We start from the raw sequence: 21,540 nt of genomic DNA, 5'->3' as shown, positions 1-21,540 counted from the left end.
AGAGCAAGCCAGAGTAGCCAGAGCAAGGTGAGGCAGGGGAGCAAATTAGTTAGGTTACAAGAGTGAGGCAGCAACCAGGTCAGCATTTCTGTGTCTGCAAGCCTGGGGTTCCGTGTGCATTAGGGGTTTTGTATTACTGCAGTAGAGCCTGGACGTCAATCTGTGAGTCCTCACCTTTTCCCCTTCACTGCTAGACTTGGCCTTTGCTCCATTGTCTGAGCTACAGAAGCACAGGCTTTTTTCTCTCAAAGTCTTTCTCTCCTGTCTTTTATCAGCGTAGCAGGTACTGAGGACAAACCTCTAAAGACATTCAGTCCCAGAGGGAGAGAGAAAAGGCAACGTGACAATGCTGCAGCATGTTGAGCCAATAAGCCAACCCCGTGCCAGCTGTTTATGTCTGGGTGTGTGTATGTGTGTATTATTGATGCGTGAGGAATGCATGAGCCTGGGCAAGCCAGAGAGAGGTGAACGAAAAGCCAAAAAGAGCTCACTGAGCATAAGGTTCTTGAATAGTTGAAGGGCGCTGCATATTCTTTGCAGACATTACAGATTGCAGATTTGTTTTACTTTTATTTTTTTTATTATATTTTTTATTATAGCATAACTTAGTACTTTTTTTAACATATGTAACATTAAGCTGTCTGTGGCTCTTTCCTGCTGTAACGATGCAAATGTCCCCTCTGTGGGACTAATAACTTATTCTGATTCTGATTTACACATTGCCTTTTTTATGGAATAAAAAATCACTGGGTTGTGCATAATGCAGAAATAGTTCTACATTTGGAATAATATGCCTACTTGCTAAAAATAATTAGATGAGGGGATCAATGCCACTCTCATACCAATATGAAGCAACAGCCAGAACGTGATTAGCCTAGCTTAGCATAAAAAGCAGTGGGGGGACGCTAGCCTGGCTCATGGTTAAAAAAAAACTATTAACACCTCCAACACTTACTTATTAAGATTTTAATATATTTTGTTACCCACACACTCAAACTATGATGTAAAAATGTCAAGTTGTGCCTTAGAGCGTGCTTTAATTCCCATGGCCAGGCCAGTGAACTCCTGGAGTATGTCACTGTCTTCATGATGCAGCAACACACTAACAGGTCCTGTCGCTAACTGATCTACTGCATTGATGCAGTTCAGGCTTAATTGTCTAGTGGTAAACAACGTAATGATAACGTACAGGTAACTAAAAGTAGGAGACGTAATGAACTCGATGACAACTGTGACCCCCTGATACTGAACCGCATGCTCAAAGCTCAATGAAAGAGATCATAGAGTTGTTGCCATAGAGACGGAGAGAGAAACCATTAATACACTGCAACCCAGTCTCACGGCATTTCGTGTTCACCAACACGATTTTTAATCTATTGATTCGTGTTCACCAACACAATTTGCCCCTTTTTTTCGTGTTGCACAGCACGATTAAAAGCAATGTATTTCTACTGCCTGCAGCACGTCTTTTTCTCCGGTCGGGTCGTGGGAGACCGGAAGTGGTTCATAAAAACATGTTCTTACTCAATATCAAGCCACAATTATTGCTTTTATTTTAAATCGTATAATTTCTGACTTTTGTTGCCGTCTGTGATGAAAATAAATGGGGCTCAGAGCCTCAGAATATGGAAATCCGTATTATTAAATAAATGTTTCCTTCTAATTCGTTATTCTTTTCAAAATAACACACTGTTATATACTCACGAATAACACACAATTATCCTTGCTTTTATTTATTGGTTTAATTCCATAATCTCGGGCTTTTTTGGCGTCCTTCAGGAACTGAATTTCAAAATAAAAATAACCGGAAACAGCCTATAAGGGACATTTCGAGCATCATTGCGATTGTCAACATTTCTGAGTTTAGGATGGCCGAAGACACTACACTACCCATAATCCCCAGCTATCGTTTAGGACTACAGTCCCCGCAAGGTTACGCAGAGCGTCAAACAGCTGTGTGAAATGGAACGAAACCACGCCAGACTATCCAAAACTGGAATCGAACGCCCCCTCAGAACTACACATGCATTGTGTTTCGCAAAATGTTCTATGGGACGTCTCTACTGAACATTTTCGTTTTTCCCACAATTAGAAGTTGCCAGTATTAAACACATTGGTGTTATCAAATGTAAAACATATAATTAATAAATGGGTGAAAATCGCTTGTGTCCATAATGTGCAGCATTAATATATACCCACATGACAGCTCATTGTTACTTTGTAATTCTACTCCACGACAATTCAGAGGTTAACCTGGTATTTTTACTCCACTGCATTTATTTGAGTTACTTTGCAGATTCTGATTAATTATGTGAAATATAAACAACCCTTAAATCAGACTTTAGTTACACCTGAGTAAAATTCAGGGAAGGTGATTGTCATGTGCCAACAATCAGGAGAGATATTTGATAGTTGGTGCTTGAGAAGACTAAACATGTATCTGCAATTGACATGAATGGAAACAAGTAATAAAGTATATTCATTACTCGTTATTCTCTACTAATAGTTAATTAAAGACTGTATATTATGGCTATTTTGCACATCCCTTTCAAGATTTTCAAAGGTTTATTGACATATCATATACACAACTACGGTGTAGTTATGCAATGAATGAAACACTTGGGTCACAGGTTCCTCAACAGTGCATTACAAGACATCTATCAATATGTGTGTACCTCCACCATTAAACTGTCATATTCTGCACATTTCTTATTCTATCTACAATATAATCCATATGTATAATATCAGTTAAAATAAGTGCTTCAACATAGTTAACATTGCAGGAAAGCAATATATTAGACGTTAAGTACTTTGTCAGGCTTAATATTTATCTGTAGATAGATACCGCCAACGTCTTTTTCTTATTTAAAAGAAGACCTTAATCTGTTATTTAATGTTTAAATAAAGGTTAATTGGTTTTTCTGTTTTGCACATCCTCCTATTAATATCTTTGTACATCCTGCACTAAACTGTTTTATTGTAGAGATCACTTATAGTATCTTCTTGATTTTTTATATTCTATATTTCTATTACAGACCTTCTACTTTCCCCCTATGAAAGTATGTACTCTTCATATTTTTATTCAAATAATATTTGATGAAAAAAATATTTTAATTGGCAGCTGTTGGCTGGTAGTTTGATGCAAATGTGAGCAACGGGGAACTAGCGTAACCTTGAAAACAAGGCGACAATCAGCCTGTGTGTGTGTGTGTGTGTGTGTGTGTGTGTACATTATTGTTTTTATGTGTTATATTATAACACATAAAAACAATAATTCAATAACGTGCTTTAACCACTAAGCGGTGCACACAAGGTACACACAGCCATAATAACTTTGTATTATTAGTGTAGGACACGTTTTATTCATGCTTTCACATCATTTTACAGCATATTGCTATACTATTTCAGACTCAGTATTTACATTCTTACATTCAAAGAAAATCAGTAATATCTTTAAAAACTACAGTCCTTTTATATCAGCTGTGCACCGTTATGGTGTAAATATAACCTATCTGTGAATTAGATCAAATGTAAAAGTCAGCCGAATTAGTGTTGATACTGCAAGGAGACGTATTGTGTGAAGAGAAATTGAAGATGTTGTTTAATTGTTGAATATATTTATGATCCACGTCAAGTATTCAGTTTCGGCGGCATTTATTCCAGTTTTTCCAAAGGTCTTCTCAGCAGGGCTCTATAAATAAAGAACTACGGCAGATCTATAATATACAATGCAGCCGAACCGTGTATTACAATGCCGTTATGTGATGACTTTCAAAGAGAAAAGCAAGAACACTCGGAATTAAGTATTATTTTATTCTTTTAAAATGTTTTCCGGATTTCATATCATATAAACACAAAATCCCAGCATGCATTGCGGCTAAAACATCCAATAAGCGAGCTTAAAACCATAGCTGAGGATCTTGGGTTATCGCTCGAAATGCCTACGTCTGTTTCCGGTTATTTTTATTTTGAAATTCAGTTCCTGGCGGACGCCAAAAAAGCCCGAGATTATGGAATTAAACCAATAAATAAAAGCAAGGATAATTGAGTGTTATTGGTGAGTAAATAACAGTGTGTTATTTTGAAAAGAATAACAAATTAGAAGGAAAAAAATATTTTAAAAATACAGATTTCAGTATCCTGAGGCTCTGAGCCCCATTTATTTTCCTGACAGACGGCAACAAAAGTCCGAAATTATACGATTTCAAATAAAAGCAACAACTGTGGCTTGATTTGAGTAAGAACATGTTTTATGAACCCCACAGCTTCCGGTCTTCCACGACCCGACCGGAGAAAAAGACGTGCTGCAGGCAGTAGAAATACATTGCTTTTAAAATCGTGCTGTGCAACACGAAAAAAAGGGGCAAATCGTGTTGGTGAACACGAATCAATAGATTAAAAATCGTGTTGGTGAACACGAAATGCCGTGAGACACAGTCAGTTCCTGCAAGTTGAAATGCCCTTTTTGTGATTCACAAAAGTAACAGCAAATAAATTGATTAAGGCATTCTTGAATTATTACCTCACTAAATGGAAAGTAAATTAAAGAGCCACCGCAGTCTCCACATCGCTCGGGAAATGTGTATCTACTTAATTTCATCATCCCTCAGTGTGGGTCCATTTAAGAATCAAATATTTTCTTATTACTTGTGGGAAGTCAAATGCACACACAATCACACACACAAACACACACACACAAACACACACACGCTGATTGTCGCCTTGTTTTCAAGGTTACGCTAGTTCCCCGTTGCTCACATTTGCATCAAACTACCAGCCAACAGCAGCCAATTAACATACAGCCTCTCCGTTAATACACACACGTCAGTGCCAATTACAGTGTAGGTTGAGATCTCTCTCTCTCTCTCTCTCTCTCTCTCTCTCTAATGGTGCGACACATTATACACCCAAACACTATACCTCGCATAGAGGAAGGCGGGTTTAGGGGTAAGGAAAACAGCATCCCCATCTAAAACATCAGAGCTGATGTTTTAGATGGGGAGGACTGGGTGAGAGAACAGTACAGAGTCAAGAGGGAAGGCTTTCAGGAGTAGCTCTGTCATGCAGGTACAAGCGTTGAAATAGTGATCTGCTGGATGAGGCCTTACAATGATAAGGTGTTATTTATTACACACATCTTGCATGAGCAGAAGCAATAAAGACATTGTGTTCAAAGTATAAATGTATGTGCAGGTATTCCCACAAATAATCAAAACACTGTACATTTGTCCTTGTGTCTACAGCATCTTTTTACAAGTCCAAATAGGATGTAATTCATATGTTGTATAATCATAATTTAAGTTCAATAACATAGCAAGGGGGAATCCTTTTCTACAAGAAAAGGATTTCAATGAACAAATTGTCAGCAGCACGGTACAAAAGTTTTATAACAGAGTGGATTACTGCAGGATGACTTTGCATATGCACACACATACAAGCAGGCACAACTAATACCTCTCAAACCTTTATCTTGCACACACACACACACACACACACACACACACACACACACACACACACACACACACACACACACACACACACACACACACACACACACACACACACACACACACACACACACACACACACACACACACACACACACACACACACACACACACACACACACACACACACACACTCTTACACAAGAACAAACCGCGCAGTATAATAATTCCCTTCATGCAGCAGCACGAAATTGAACTATTCATTATTGTCAAGCATGAAAACAGCATAGCGTTGTAATGAAAATCTATTAATGTCGACAGCCACTAGATGGCACCCTCTTCCCTTTCATTTCCAATTTAACTTCCCATTCCTCAGCTGGGCAGCTGACTGTGGGATGGAGACCAACTAGATACTTTTTCAAATACTAAGCTAAGATAAAGGGCACTTACTTCACTATACGACAAAGAAACACTTGATTGATCAACAGTTATGCATTACATCAGAAGACTCTCCATCTGAAATATATTCACTTCAACCTTGGGGATTATGGAAATCAATGCTCACCTTCCTATGTTGTATTTTCCATATAAAACCCTTTGCCTTGGAATAGACTCTTGTGGGCTTCTATCAGCAGGAACATATCAATTAACCAATCAATCAGTACCACTCAGCTAGGCTGTATCCATCATGTCTCAACTCAAACAATCAATACAGTGACCTTCAAGAAAACAAAAGATTTGCAGAATACAATCCGGCACACCGGGCAGCAAAAAGTCAATGCAGTGAATTGTAAGTGAGATTTCTTGACATTCTCAGTGCTATAAAAAAAAGAAGCAGAAAGCCAAATGCATTTTTTGTCTTTATTTAGAATGTAAAGCATTACTCATATTATGATAAAAAAATGAACGAAAACTACAAAAAACACTTTTGTAGGTGTACAGTGTTAATACAAGTTCTAAATGAAAGATAAAAGGTATCAATATGTGCTATGAGAATATGTTTAGCTGTCATACAGAATAAATGTTCTCAAAGTTCTTAGTTTCATATTTCAAAAGAGTGAGTTAATTGCAGCTCTGAATCAGGTGCTGGATCAATCTTTGAGTGAGGTATTATATCATCAGGTGCAGGATACGATGTTGTGATTGGATTCTTCAGTATCGTTGAGAAGTGTCTGTTGAGGAGAGCTGAGAGTGATGCCAATGACCATCATTTCTTTTTGCCAGCACTCTTGGCACGTTTGTTGGGCTGCTGGGTGGCAGCAGAGTCGGGGGTTGTTTTTTCTAAAGCTGCCTGCTGGGCCTCCTCCATAGGTTGTTTCGCTTCATGTTCCATTTTAATGTTTGCCTTCTGACGGTTACGTAATGCCTCGCAAGCATCGAGGAATATCTTACAGTGCTGCCACAAGAGAGGTAAAGAGAAATATGTTACAGGATGATGTGAGGGAGAGGAAGCTGATAACATATCTCCCTCACTCTCTCTTACATTGATATTCACAAATGATGATTTTTGTACTGTCTGCACCGTCACTCAGTGCCCTCACTGTTCTTCACTGACCTGCATGTTCTCATTTATCTCTGGGTGGTGTGTCCTCATCTGCTTCCGGTTGAGCCGTTGCTGTTTCTGGTGTTCCAGCACATTGTCTCGGATCAACCGGTAAGTCTGGATCTTTTCTAAGCGCTCCCTCTGCTGGATCTCCTCCATTTGGGAGTCCATCAGAGCAGGGAAATCCATTTGGCGTCTAAAGAATGTACACAAGGAGTTTATACAATGTGTATATGTATCCACTTTACTATTATATCACCAGCGTGTTATTATTTGATGGTTTATTTTTTGCTTTGTGAGTGCTTAAAGGATTTCTCTGACAAATATAATGTTGTTCTGAAAAATATGTTCTACTAAATTGTGATTTAAGGAATAGATATTAAACAAATATCTCCAGCTCAAACTATACCAAACGTGGTAACACTTAACATTAAGTTACTACAATTAACATTAATTAATACATTAATAAGCATTGACACAGTTAATGACCACTTAATTGATTTGCCAAAATAATCATTTCAAATGTGTTAATGTCAAATATTCAACTATGGTATTCCTGTACACCTTATTTAATCGTCATCATTCTTTTGTAACCCAAATTAAATGTCAATCTAATGAAGTTCTTAGATATGATCAGTAGAGGGCGCACCATACTGCTCTGAAGGACATGTTATTGCATTAAGCTTATTATTTGTGGTAGTTTTACTTCTTCATTATTAAACATAGCATATCTATGAATGAGGGACTGCTCCACATGGCTCTTAACATGTTCTCCCAATATTTGGAATGAATTATGTTGATAACAGATGATGGTCATGACGAAGTGGTTTACTGTTAGAAATGTTTGTGACTTACAATTTTAAAGAGCATTAATGTACAATAAGACCATCTACAGTACATTAAAGGAACAAACAAATCTGAATACTATGGAGTCTATCTACAGATCTCGACTATCGTATTTGAGTATTTCTCATATGATTATATAACTTGAATTTGTGTTTGTGGATAGAGGACAGTTATACAAGAAATGAGTGAAGCGGTCAACATGTGAAAGACAAATGGCTGGGAATCATCTGAGGCACACAGAGGGATGAATTCAAATAAAGGTGCTAAATGCGGCTGTCTACTTCCTATAGATGACCTTAATGAAGAGGGGAGGCCAGTGGAGGTGATGATGGAGTGCATTTAATTTAATGCCTGGTTCAACCTCTTTCACAGCGTGTCTTTAAATGGAATGCGTGCGCGTGTGTGTGCGTGCGTGTGCGTGTGCGTGTGCGTGTGTGTGTGTGTGTGTGTGTGTGTGTGTGTGTGTGTGTGTGTGTGTGTGTGTGTGCATGAGGGTGAATTAAAAATGTGCCCTGCGCTGCACCTTTGTGTGAAAGAGGTGTATTGCAGACTAATCAGACTCTGCTAATAGACTACTCCTCTGGATCTCTCTCGGCTCAGATTGCAGGCCACGCTGTCAGCAGTCGTTAGCAGCTGGACACAGAAACACACGTGCAGGCACACACCCGCACACCCACAGCAGGAGAGGGTGGAGAGGTGATGAGCGAGGGGAACATCTCATTGGGGTCCTGAAATAGCTATCTAATTAACAGACCCAAATATCATCTCATTTATCATGGAGAGGGACGGACAGAGGGAGGAGAGGTGGTGTGAGGGAGAGCAACGCGAGACAGACGGGAACCGTAGAGGGAGACTCTTCGCTTCAGAATACTGACAAAAGTCAAAGGTTGACATTTCAGCCATAGACGAACGGGAAACTCTCAACGTACGTGCTTAGGAAACTGTATTGATTTGAGACTTTCTTAATAATTATATTTCCATTGTTGAGTGCTACAACAAACAATGTTGCTGCAATTAAAGCTTTGTGTGACCTTACTGACTGTGGAGCTGGTGTACTGCATGCTAAATGATGTACTGTAGATAAACTAAACCATGAAGCAGGCGGATCCAAGAAAGGAAAGAGAATCTCAGAATCAATAAGCTTCAAAGCAACACTCTGTTCACTTCATTTCTGCGGCTACAAGTAGGATGTGTTGTATACAGTACGAAACTATTTATGGACCAATCATGCCATTATAACATTCACCTCAGCCATCAAGTAAATAAACAACTATATTCCTTGAGACATCAGTTACAGTATATTCAATTAAGAAATGCCGTTTTTTTGTTTTAAATGTGTGACTTTGTGGTTTGACATATCATAAAACTGGTGTAATTTCTAAGATTGTTTTTCATGAAGAACCCCTCCATTTAGCCTATCCTTAATATCTATAAATGCCACAGTAGATAGTCTATAGATTGCCCTTTCAGGCCAGCCAGAGCGCACAGTCTTGTAACACTGATGTTCACTGCACCAATAGGAGCAAAGGTCACAGGAAATCCCTAGCAATGTCCTGCAGACACTGCATGAACCAAGCTGGTATGGATGCTGAAGTTTGTATGTCCACGAACATAACATGCACACTGAAAATACACAGATATGAACACGCCCTCGTTCACTCCTCTTCAAGGCCTCGCCGCTAATGCAGGCCTACAGACTAGAAAACAGAGTAAACTACATGAGGCAGCTGGAGTGCATACAAACAACGCTGCAACAGCAAAACAATAAATAGCCTTTTGGAATAATGCAGTGAGATGAAGAGTCCGTCTTAGTTGTTTATGTATTATTATCCATGGCTGACCTCGAAGCACACTAAATGTGTTGGTACAGGCTGGAATGCTAAATATTGAGGTGTCAAAACAAGCCGCAGGGATAATTCTGAAATGTATAGTTGTGTGGCTATAAACCATGTTAACACAACATGACATCTACAATCTGCTCTAATCAGCATTCTATCTTTTATACTTATGCTGTTGGATAATATTATTAAGATTAATAATGATATTTCAAACAAATGGAAAATATTGTGTGTGGTGGTGGGTGGGGGGGGGGGTACCTGATGAAAGGAGTGTAGTCCATGGACAGACAGGAGCATGAGGCGCTGGTCAGATTTTTGTTAGATGGATTCAGAGAGATGTCAGGACCAAATTCGTGCACAGCTGTTAAAAGAACCAAGAATTAGAAATGATCTCATCATTAACTTACTGTATATGACAAGTAGAGGAAACAGAAAGTGCCTAAATATATGCACGGTTGTGTGTATAACATATGGTACCTGGCTCTCCGTTTTCTGTGTCATCTGTAGAAGTTTCATCACCTGCTTGGTGTTGGAGTTGGTTACAAAACTTGAGACGAGACTGTAATGCCTAAAATAAAACAAAACATTCCGTAGTTGGAGTAGTATTATAGTAATTTACACCATTTTCTAAATCACACCTTAAATATTTCTTGAGCAGATAACATTAGAAACACAAATATTGGAATGAATTAAACTGATGAGTAACTACATTGAATCACAACTGCTTGTTACCCTGGCACAGCGGCCTGCCCCAGCCATCTCCCAGGCTGTTTTAGTGGCTTTGATCCAGTCCCTCCTCTCTGTGTCCTTGGTCACCTTGATGCTCTCCGATTGGCCTGTATCACTGACCACACGCAGAGTCCAGTTGGCCTTAGACAGGTCAAGGCTCTGCACAAATATGTACACACACGGACAAAAGCATGACACACACACTCCAGCACACAAACATCCTAGTTGAAGGTCACGGTACCACAGCACATCATGTCTCTTTCCATGAGCCACTCAGACAGTCTGGTACACAGCCGGCGACCATTACATGCACTGTTCAGCTGTTTTGTCTTCATTGTTAATAATAGATCCATTTTTGTTCATTTATGCAGGGATCATTATGTTCTCTACCTCCACCAATGTTGTGCTCCCGATGCCAAGCAAACATTCACAATGGAGATGTATCTGTCACTATTATGAACATGTCAGTCTTTAGGGTTTGACATGTAGCGCAGGAGAGAATAAAAGGCACTTGCTATGCAGCTCAGAGATTTATCAAGCCGCTGTGTTTCTATCTCCTCAACCAAGACAATTCTACTGATTACACACCAGGAGATTGCATTGTGATAAGCATCTCATATTCAGTGTAAAGACACGCAGGTCAGTCTTGCAGTTGTGGGATTGGATGCATGTCAAAGTTGGCTGATAAGAAAATATGTAAATACTGAACTGCCTATTTAAATAGACATGTCCGGAGTGAGCTCATTATATGTGGATGGGAATATTTGAAGAGGAGTGAAGTGCGTACTCAACAGAAGTGCCTCTACAAACCCTCTTATTAAAAAGGTTAATATTACTAGTTTTGCTAATCCGGACCAAGTTGTACATTACCACCGCAGTTTGTCTAAACATAGGATACTTTGGAAAATACACTGTGGAAACAAATATGCAAGGATAACAAAAGCCGTGCAGGGCCTTCAGTTCGAGGGCATAACATCTACTCTATTTGAGTTGGCAAGAACGTTAGTAAATGAATGGTTTTCATAGATAGCATTGTATTATAAATTCCACTTGCAATCCAAAAAGAATATTTAATCCAATAAAAGCTAATGAAACGCAACAGTCATTTGGAAATGCAATTTGGCAGATATGATGAAGAGCTTTTCAGACTTCTCCGTAGCTACACAGTCCGTTAAAGGATTAAACTCCGTCAACTCACCTCTGCGTTTACATTAAATATATAATCATATTTAGTTACTCTTTATATTATTTGTTATGTATTTGTAACTGTACATATTAGTCAATCGCCGTTGACAGTGTTGTTCGTTGCTTTATGTGCAGTGGTGAAGTATTACCGTTTCTTGTCTGGAGACAGATTTAGGGCTAGTCACTGGCTTCCCCTTCTCCTTCTCCTTCCCCTTCTCTTTCTCCTTGTCACCTTTTCCTTTGCGCTGGGCTTTGGGTGTTTCAGATGTGGTGGTGGATGACTGGTTCAGGTCCTCAGGCTGGTATTCTAAATTAAGCAAACAGAGAATAGGTAAATTCACTTTTCCTATAACTATCTCCAACGTCAAGAGTGTGAATACTCAGGTGATCTATACTGGCCACATGGTGTTTATAACTTGATGACGTCAATGTATTACGGTTTAATAAATACATATTCTGCAGTTAAAAGGGATTTTGTTAGGAATCACTTGTTTGAGTATTCTGAAACATTTGACAAGCATACAGTAGTCGTATATACCTAAGAGCATTCAAGAGTTTTCCTTTCATACCATTATTTATGCAGAATTAACGTTTTTGTGCTTACCATCTTTACAGGTTTATACCAATCTAATTAAAGTGTGAACCGCTGACAACACATAGCATTCGTGTACATTCATCTTCACACTGTACCTTATATGCACATTCTTCTCAACAAAAATCTCTCTGCAGTGGGAGTGAGCAAACAGGACATGTGTTGTGCTGCCTCGTGTGTGCTAGATGGCACTGTTGCACTTTAAAGCTAAAGAGAACACAATCCCCAGTTGAGATGAGGCATTAGCTATGAGTCTCACTCCGCTGAAATAGAGAGGCGTAATCCATCCATCATTTAGCTGACACCCTGCCACTCTGCCTCGACCGCTTTGGTGTATGCTTTTGAGTTACTAAGGGTCATGTAGAAATGCGATGTTCAGATTGGATCTTCATTTCTGTCTGTGTGTAATTTTAGGCTCACAATTTTAGGTGTACAATGATGTTTCAAAGAAGATAGCACCGTTGTTTAGATACAGGAAAACGTTGTAGAGGAAAACCACTGCCACAGCTGCACACACAGCTACTGCTGACGGCTCTAACGGTATATACTAGGGTATAAAGCAGAGATGGAGTTAGAAGTAAATGTGCATACATTAAACATGCGCAGTACAGTATTTCGACTGCAGCTTGTTAAAGCGGTTTCAAAGCTTGGCGTGGCATGTCGTGCGTGTGTACCCATGTAGCATGTAGGGGGGCATGATCAAGGGCACAGCCTCACCACTGAGACAGAGTTAAACTGGGTGAAATTAATTCACTCTCCTGCTGAGATATTTCCCAGGGCACCAGGGGGCAAGAGCCAACTTCATTTGACTTCCCATTGACCCACTTCCACAAGCTTATTGGAGAACCACAGGAGGTTTGTGTGGACATTGGACTACACGTCGTACACACATGGACAAACCCATGTGAATGTTGGAAAAAACTAACATGCTCTATGAACAGAAGGCACATGTAAATGGAACACACGGAATATCTCAGTAACAAATCATTACTGTTCATCTCGCACATGACCATTACTGTAATGAGTATCCAAACAGAGGTTTGATATTTGGCTTATTAGTTTAGGAATGCCTTCAACACGCACATATGAGCACATATGCATGCGCACTGACAGACACACACTATCCTCAGATTTCCAAAAAATGCAAATCGAATGGGTAAATAAATACGGGAACTATCACAGAAGCAACGGAGAGAAGAGAATGAAAATGTAACGACAGCATGCTCGCCTTTCTTTTCAGGCGATCATGCAAATTGTCACCCATGCAGCACCTCTGTCATATCAACATCCATCCATGTGGCAATTAATTCATCCCCTCAGAATTTTTAGGAAGCTTCTGCAGATTTCAAAGCCCTGATCCACTTTGTGCCGCATGATTAAAGGCAGAGAAGCAGAGTTGGTGGCAAAGGACAGGGTTATTGCCTCAGCCAACGAGCAGTGGGCACGAGAAATCTCACTCTGATCTGCACAAGCAGCTGTATTCATTTGGCTTTCATTAGGCCTGTGATTAACAGACCCCCGGCTAGCAGAAGCCAAAAACAAACAGCGTCTGCTTTGGCCCCTGACACTGCCTAATGAGTATCTACCACGTTTCACACTCAACACAAAAATAAGCTGTGCAAAAACAAGCATGAATGCCGATTTGTTATTGGGATATCTGAACTCTGCATAATGTGTATTTCGACTCTTATTTGGATGTTCTGTTTAATTTCCTAGGGCGCCTCAGTGTAGCTGACTGTTTGATGTTAATTGTCTTAAGTGTCTACCTCTCGTTGTATTCTTCTCCAAGTCTCTGAGTTTATGGACAAAAGCCAGCTGAGATTCGTCCAAATCCCAGCTATGAAGCACCTCTGCCTGCACCACATAATTATGACTCTGTGAAATACATACAAGCACATCAGTGTAAAACCCTCACATCACAGATTAAACACAGCATTACAAAAATAACCACATACAGCATCATAAACAAGATGGAAGCCATTTTGTTTTTTGTGAACATACATCTGAAATCTGCACTACTGCTGAGCATCATAGGGAACTCAAATATTTTAACAAGCACTTGCATTATTATATTGTCTGGTGCTGTTGTTTCGGTTGTATTGAACCTAATGCATAAAGAGATTTGAATGTTATGAATTCCTATAAACACCATTTCTATGGATACATGAAGGCCACAGCACTTTTTTCCCCATCTGTTTACAAACAAATCTCACTACAGGAGCCTTCAGCATTAATTTACTGAGCATCAATATGTCTGGTGTGAAATCCTGCGGTGCTTTAATTACTGACCCTTTGCGCTAAGTCTTGATCAATGGTCTTAGTTGTGATCAATAGCTGCTGCGGAACTAATCTATGGTATCTGACATGATCCGTCTCATTACTATTGATGCCACTCCACTGTTGGGTTCATTTGAAAGCGGCAGCGCTATATAAATCACAAGTATTTGTAACGTGCAAGATGTGAAAAAATGTACTTCATAATAGGTTTATTGAAAAGAGAGAATATTTTTTGTAGTTTAGTGTCTGAAAATCTATTGTTTTTCTTAATGAGGTTAAACAGAAGTCATGTTAAAATGATTGGTTCTGCTGATAGAAATGACAGTCACTACATCAAAACAAATACACCTCAGTTCATGTTTATGGACATAGTGTGTGTTTTGCCTGCCAGTGCACACATAAAGTACTCACTGTATACTTTGGCAATCATTAATCTAGCACAAGAGGTCTGTAGATAGGGGGTCTTCAGACAATCGAGTGACTCATAAATCATGTGTAAATCACTGCTCACTGACAAGCACTGATAAGACAGACAACAAAACCGCCCTTCCAGTTTCCGTTGCTCTCCTCTCGCACATTTGTACTGAGTAAAAGATGAGTCTGTGGGTGTGATTAAGTTCATGTGTGTGCTTGTGTGCATGCTTGCAAGTCAGGCGTTATGTGTATTTGGCAGTGAAAAATGTATATCAACACAGGCAGCAAGTAAGTGTGTGAGAAAGACAGAGAGGGAAAGTGAGATGCAAGCTTGTGTGCGAGTGAGATTAGTAAAGTGTTTGAGCAACAGCAGATACCACGCAGGCAGTTGTCAGTGATACCATAGTCTCTGTGGAAGGCTGGTCAGACGAGGAGTCTGAATTCCCAGCTGTTGTGTCCTCCTCCTCATCTCTCTGCTGGAGGGTGTCTGTAGCAGAAAGAGAGATATTAAACTCTTATCTGAGAGAAGACAAATTAGCCAGTAATCTGTCCTGTTTTTACTGACGGGAGCATCAAGTGAAAAGTAAAGTGGGTTTTGTAGAGGTCTTGTGTCTCTACTGTCAACCTGTACTTTACTGTATCAGGCTAGCATAAACAAAAGGCCAGTTTAATATGACTTTAAAGGGTCAGTTTTTAAAAACTAACACATATTTTCTCTTGGCTGGATTTACCAATGTTTCCCTCCATCCCAATACAGTAGAATTTATTTGAAATGGTGCAATAACAACTTTTTGAACAATTTAAATGGAGTGTCTGGTAGCCGAGTGATAAGACCCCAATGATAACCTCAATGACTGCGTGGTTTGATTCTGAACAGAGACCTTTGCTGCGTGTCATGCTCCTTCCTCTCTCTGTATTGGAGAACCACAGGAGGTGTATCTAATGTGTTTCCAATACATTAACACTGATCAACTGAATTAGCATTTTGCCTTTGAACAGGCTTCTTTCTAATGCCATGATTGATCCACATGTTGTTATTTAGCTACAACAGAAAAAGGTGATCCAACCGATCACATTATATTATTCCTGATGACTTTGTCCCTACAGGTACATTTGAAAGACATCAAATTCAACCAATATATACATTCTTCCATTTTGCATGAAGCTGCTTTTTTTTGAAAATATTTGAAACCACTTGTATCACTCTCGTTATCCAGCACCTGATCTTAATTTAGGAAACTACCGTACATGTAACTCTGTAATACCCACGATAGGGCACTTTGACAAATTGACATGATCCAGAATGATTTGATTGTATAACTTATATTACTAAACCTTACCTTTGTTAGCCAGGAAGCAGAACACAGGGATTACCACATGACCCTTCCCAGTGTTGCTAGCCATCTCATTCTCCTGGTCCAGGATGGACAGTCGGATCAATACATCTGGCTTGGAAGTCTGAAACTGAACAGTCCCTACAACGTCTGCTTTCACCTCCACAAAGTAACTGTTAAACAAAGTTTCAAATGATTGTGGGTACCATCCGTCGTTCAGGGTAACTTTGATGTTGGTTTGTGCAAACAACCTTTTTTTCACCCATTATTTTTAATATTTATGATTCATATGTTGTAGTGTGCGTACAAATCAGTAACAGCACTGTTTTGTTGATCCAAGTAACATGGATTTCAATTGACAAGATTAAATATATAATTCCTATTATAAATATGATAATTAAATATATAGTTTTTAATTCTCTTACCGACATATGAGGTTCTTCTCATTGGGAATGTAATAATCCCTCAACTCCTTCACAGAGAATGTGTTGAGTGGATTCTCACGAGACAGTGTTGGCAGGAGTTCCCTTGAGCCAATCAAGCGCATCCTCCACTTCGCACCAACAGGGGGGCATTCAGGCGTGACAGCCTCTGCTACAAAGGTATAACCAAGCTGCAAGAGATTTACAGAGATGACATCAAAACATTAGTTTTTTCAGAGGTGTGTGTGTGTGTGTGTGTGTGTGTGTGTGTGTGTGTGTGTGTGTGTGTGTGTGTGTGTGTGTGTGTGTGTGTGTGTGTGTGTGTGTGTGTGTGTGTGTGTGTGTGTGTGTGTGTGTGTGTGTGTGTGTGTGTGTGTGTGTGTGTGTGTGTGTGTGTGTGTGTGTGTGTGTGTGTGTGTGTGTGTGTGTGTGTGTGTGTTGGACAGATGTAAAAAGGGAAAAGCACAACTGGTTTACTGTTGTCTCTTTTAGGCAGCAGTGTTTCACATCTTAAAAAATAGAGATCCTGCCAACATTAAATCACCAGCCATAAATGGTGGCAAGACAGTCAGAAAATATAACCCCAGTTTTTTTATTAAGTCAGGCAGGAAGCAGAACTAAAGTGAATGAATGTATCTTGGTAATAGGAAAAACTGGAAAAATATGCAAATATTCCACACACAAGAAAATATAAAGTACATTTGAAGTCAATTTGGTTTGAAGTGCAAGTATACAGTATAGCATCCACAGACCTTATTGGGTTGATATACTTGTTCTGCTACATTGCTGAAGAGCGTGTCCAGCTCCTCTCCAGTGTCATTGTTTATGACGTGCAGCAGACCGTTGGGGATTGGGGAGTAGACCTTTGGTACCAGCCGCATCTTTTTAGAAACCAGGAAGACCTCTCTGCAGAAACAACAGGCACTACGGTCTGACCAATGAACTTTTTCAATCCTTTCTGTTGATATTCTAAAATGGGATGTCATAGAAATATCTACATTCCCCAACATTAATTGTCCGTTCAGGAAGCTAATCTGAGTTCATTGCGTGAAGGCAACATATTGGCATTTGTTGAAAATGGGATGCTTTTCAAGTTCGGTCACTGTCTGTCAGCGACAAGCCTAACAAGCGTTAAGTTGCAATGTTCTCTGACCTAAAGACCAAGACCCAGGAATTGGGTGTGTCTTGGAGAGGGACAGAGTAATCAGCGAAGGAGACTCTGGTCCATTCATCCTGCTGACAGGGGTAGAGCTCTGCTTTACTCTCAGAGCGGTCAATGATATGCCTGCGCAGAAAACACAGAAGAGCAGAGCACTTTCAGTACATTTATTTTTCAATGATCTTTACATTTGAAATGTTAAATAAACACGTGAAAAGATCATGGGAATGTTTATTTGTAGAAAATATTTACACAAACGTATTTGAATAAACATAACTCTATTGTATCTGATAATAATACAAATTCATTGACGTAAATGCACTTCTCCTCTCAGCGTGATCTTTGGCTCCGGATGTCAGTTAAGAAAAGCACATGCTCAAAGGCACACCATCAACCCCCACTCCACCCTTCACACACGTACAGGCACACACACACGCTGACCAAGCTTTTCAATGCCTATGCACACACATACTTCCCCAGGCAGCAGGTCATTCGGCAGACGCTGCTAGCCGATTGGAACGAGGAGAGGATAAACAGCAGATGGTACCACTGGGAAAAGATGGAACACAATGTGGAAAATGCTCCCTGCCTGGCCGCCACGACCAGGAGAGGGAGCAGATTCTGGGCATGCGGTGCAACAGGGGGGCTAAACGCATGCCATACAACAAACACAACATTGGCACAGGACTGCAGTGGGAGCGCATGTATTCTCTCAAATAATAATAATAATAGTATTCTCTCCAATAATGAGATGTGTGTGATGAATACCTGCTAGGCTAATAGGGGAGAGGTCTTTGTGTATGCAATTCATACATTGTGTGCACATTATTTATTGTCATTCAGAGTCATTGTGGTTACGCATTTATTTACCGTAGCAACAGGGCAGCATGCTTTTCTGCATCTGATTCAACCTTCGGCCAGATGTCGGAAAGGATTTTAGATGCACTGAGGTTTTCCTTCCTGCCTGAATTATATCAACACAAACACATTACACACACACATAGAAAAGTAGCCACCATTAAAGATTTAAGACAATCCATGTTGCCGTCTAACACGTGAACAAAAAGAATGAAGCTGACCTAGTTCAGGGTATGAATCAGACATTTCAAAATGCGTTTTTGTCTCATTCAGTGAGAGGTGATAGGAGGAGATTATTCACAACTGTCACACTCATCTCAGCCGACAGTTACCCACTCTGACAGCCGAGAACATGAGATAAAAGATGCAGTACCGTGTTCATGAAGATGTGTGTGTCAGTAAGTGTTTGTCTGTGCATATGAGTGAGAGAAACGCTCTGAAGAGACAGCTGCATGACACAAGTTAGGTGTCCTCACATCCCCCCTCCAGCTCAGCACTTGCTTTTCAAATGCCCCCTTTTCCAAATTGATACAGCCATTATAGCAGGCCGTGTCTGGCTATTGAGAGATGAAGACCTCTTATCCTCTCTAGAATCTCAGACAGGCGGAGAGAAAATTAGGCAGCAGGAAAGAGATGAAGGAACAGTTGAAAAGAGGAGGGAGGAGTACAAACACATGGTATAAACAAATGTGCTCAAGAAAAAATAAAAGGCTAAATTGTACTTAAAATATGATTGGTGTGTTGACATTACTGTAAGTGCCACATTTGTGTGTGTGTGTGTGTGTGTGTGTGTGTGTGTGTGTGTGTGTGTGTGTGTGTGTGTGTGTGTGTGTGTGTGTGTGTGTGTGTGTGTGTGTGTGTGTGTGTGTGTGTGTGTGTGTGTGTGTGTGTGTGTGTGTGTGTGTGTGTGTGGTCTATCATTACTATACTTGTGTGGACCTAAATCTGTTTACATAGTCACGTGTGGGGACTGGCTTCCCTTATGGGGACAAATTGGAGGTCCCCATAAGGGGAATCATTAATTTTAGGGTGAAGACTTGGTTAGGATTAGGGTTAGGGTAAGGGTAAGGTTAAGGGTAAGGGTTAGGGTTAGGCATGTGTTGGTTATGGTTAAGGTTAGGATAAGTCTCCAGGAAATGCATGTAAGTCAATGTAATGTCCCCTGAAGTGATGTATACATTGTGTGTGTGTGTGTGTGTGTGTGTGTGTGTGTGTGTGTGTGTGTGTGTGTGTGTGTGTGTGTGTGTGTGTGTGTGTGTGTGTGTGTGTGTGTGTGTGTGTGTGTGTGTGTGTGTGTGTGTGTGTGTGTGTGTGTGTGTGTGTGTGTGTGTGTGTGTGTGTGTGTGATCATGCCTATGCCACATAACCACCAGCGTTATTTGTAAGGTTGCTGGCAGATGGGTTCTACAGTATAATGACGTGGATGTTTTTATGTTTGCTAGGATCCAAGCAAATGTTCAAGCCATAAAGAAATTGACAAATGACATGAACGCAAATGATCAGCCCTATTGTATGCACATACTGCATCCATGAGGCTGTGTATGTTCCAATGGCTGCAAGTTATTTAATGGGTGACAGTGTCAAGTGTTGCGTCTGGAGAAGACACAGTTAGCTTCAGGTAAAAGCTACAGAATGTCTGAGCAATGAAAAGCTGCAAACAGTAATTACATAACAGTAACAACATAATTACCACCAATTTTAGAGACAATAAGATATGAAAAATGATTAACGATGCAAATGAGTAGGTAACAAAATGGAAATAGGCTGCAAAAGGCAAAAAAGCTTAATTTGCAGTGAAAGAGTACACAAACATTATTCCAAGCAACATTATTGAATACATTTATTGATAAAAGCTACTCAGTTCTGTCTCCAATTAAAATGTGCATTCTTTCCAACAAGCTGTCCAGTCTTTCCAAGTCCCCCATCTTTCACTTGCTGTCACTATTGAGAGGTATGGTTATTGATGAATGCTGTCTTTACGCATGTGCACATTTCCCAGATATGTGTGTATTTCCCCTCTGTGGCTACCCCTCATCTGTCAGGGTGTATTAGTAAGATTGGTAGTCTCATCAATACATATGTGTGCCTCTGCTCAGAGACTCGATATAAGCCACTGGGCTAAATCAAACAGTGAATGATGTTTCATGTGTGTTCTCAGATATAAATAATAATCGACATGTTTTTATTTATTTTTCCCTTTGTTGGTTCTTCTAGCTGTCGCAAAAGCTGTAGATGTGTTTGCTTTTCAAACATAGAGAATTGAGGAAATAAGCTGAATTCAAGACAACCCAATTTGGTGAGTATTTTGGACTTCTGTATGACTAAAAGATAGGATTCAAAGCTGACCATGCTACTTGAATTATTCTCTATGTGTGAATGAGAGTGTTCACCTGGTTTTGAGGTGTTTCTTATTTCTCGAACCAAATGTCCTTTAAACCCAGCCTGAAGAATTGTGAAGGAAATAATGTAGAAACCATAGTAATTATATCTAATTAAATTGATTTAAATCAGTGTAATGTAGTTTTGAGTATATACTTATACTAACGTATGCAGATGTACAATACACAGAAACAAACAAATGGCACTTACTTGTATCAGAGTGTTCTTTGGGGTCCATTGCCAAAGGTGAAGGGTCAGCTGTGAGAGCGAGTACAGCCAAGCGCTCTTCTGATGTCAGCTCCCTGCCCAGAGCCTCACACAGCATGCTGTGCACTGCAAAGTTAAACACCTACACACACAGTGATAGTGCAGGAGGGTGTTATCAAGTGTGTGTCTGCATGTGAAGATGCTTATTTTCCGGCTGCTTAGATTTTTGTAATTACATCCTCATGAGTAGTTGGCTGTGAAGTTGGCTGAAGGAGTTCATATTCATTTATGAATCTTTCAGACAAGC

General features: G+C 39.9%; 1 protein-coding gene across 1 annotated transcript in view; it reads right to left on the bottom strand.

The window, feature by feature from the left end:
- Positions 1 to 6,297: 6,297 nt before the first annotated feature.
- The window catches only part of adgb (androglobin), a 41,971-nt gene continuing 26,728 nt past the window's right edge, over positions 6,298 to 21,540 (bottom strand). The window contains exons 21-34 of the mRNA XM_034076660.1: positions 21,237 to 21,375; positions 18,660 to 18,753; positions 17,784 to 17,915; positions 17,383 to 17,536; positions 16,634 to 16,821; positions 16,215 to 16,381; positions 15,276 to 15,361; positions 13,950 to 14,058; positions 11,741 to 11,898; positions 10,410 to 10,565; positions 10,155 to 10,245; positions 9,936 to 10,038; positions 7,006 to 7,189; positions 6,298 to 6,846 (exon numbers count right to left, since the gene is read on the bottom strand). Of these exons, the coding sequence (XP_033932551.1) occupies positions 6,658 to 6,846; positions 7,006 to 7,189; positions 9,936 to 10,038; positions 10,155 to 10,245; positions 10,410 to 10,565; positions 11,741 to 11,898; positions 13,950 to 14,058; positions 15,276 to 15,361; positions 16,215 to 16,381; positions 16,634 to 16,821; positions 17,383 to 17,536; positions 17,784 to 17,915; positions 18,660 to 18,753; positions 21,237 to 21,375 (1,950 nt within the window). The 3' untranslated portion in view covers positions 6,298 to 6,657. The remainder of the gene's footprint in view (positions 6,847 to 7,005; positions 7,190 to 9,935; positions 10,039 to 10,154; positions 10,246 to 10,409; positions 10,566 to 11,740; positions 11,899 to 13,949; positions 14,059 to 15,275; positions 15,362 to 16,214; positions 16,382 to 16,633; positions 16,822 to 17,382; positions 17,537 to 17,783; positions 17,916 to 18,659; positions 18,754 to 21,236; positions 21,376 to 21,540) is intronic.

This window comes from Pseudochaenichthys georgianus, chromosome 24 (assembly GCF_902827115.2).
Source record: "Pseudochaenichthys georgianus chromosome 24, fPseGeo1.2, whole genome shotgun sequence".
Lineage (NCBI taxonomy): Eukaryota > Metazoa > Chordata > Actinopteri > Perciformes > Channichthyidae > Pseudochaenichthys > Pseudochaenichthys georgianus.
This window is presented reverse-complemented; position numbering and strand designations above follow the sequence as displayed.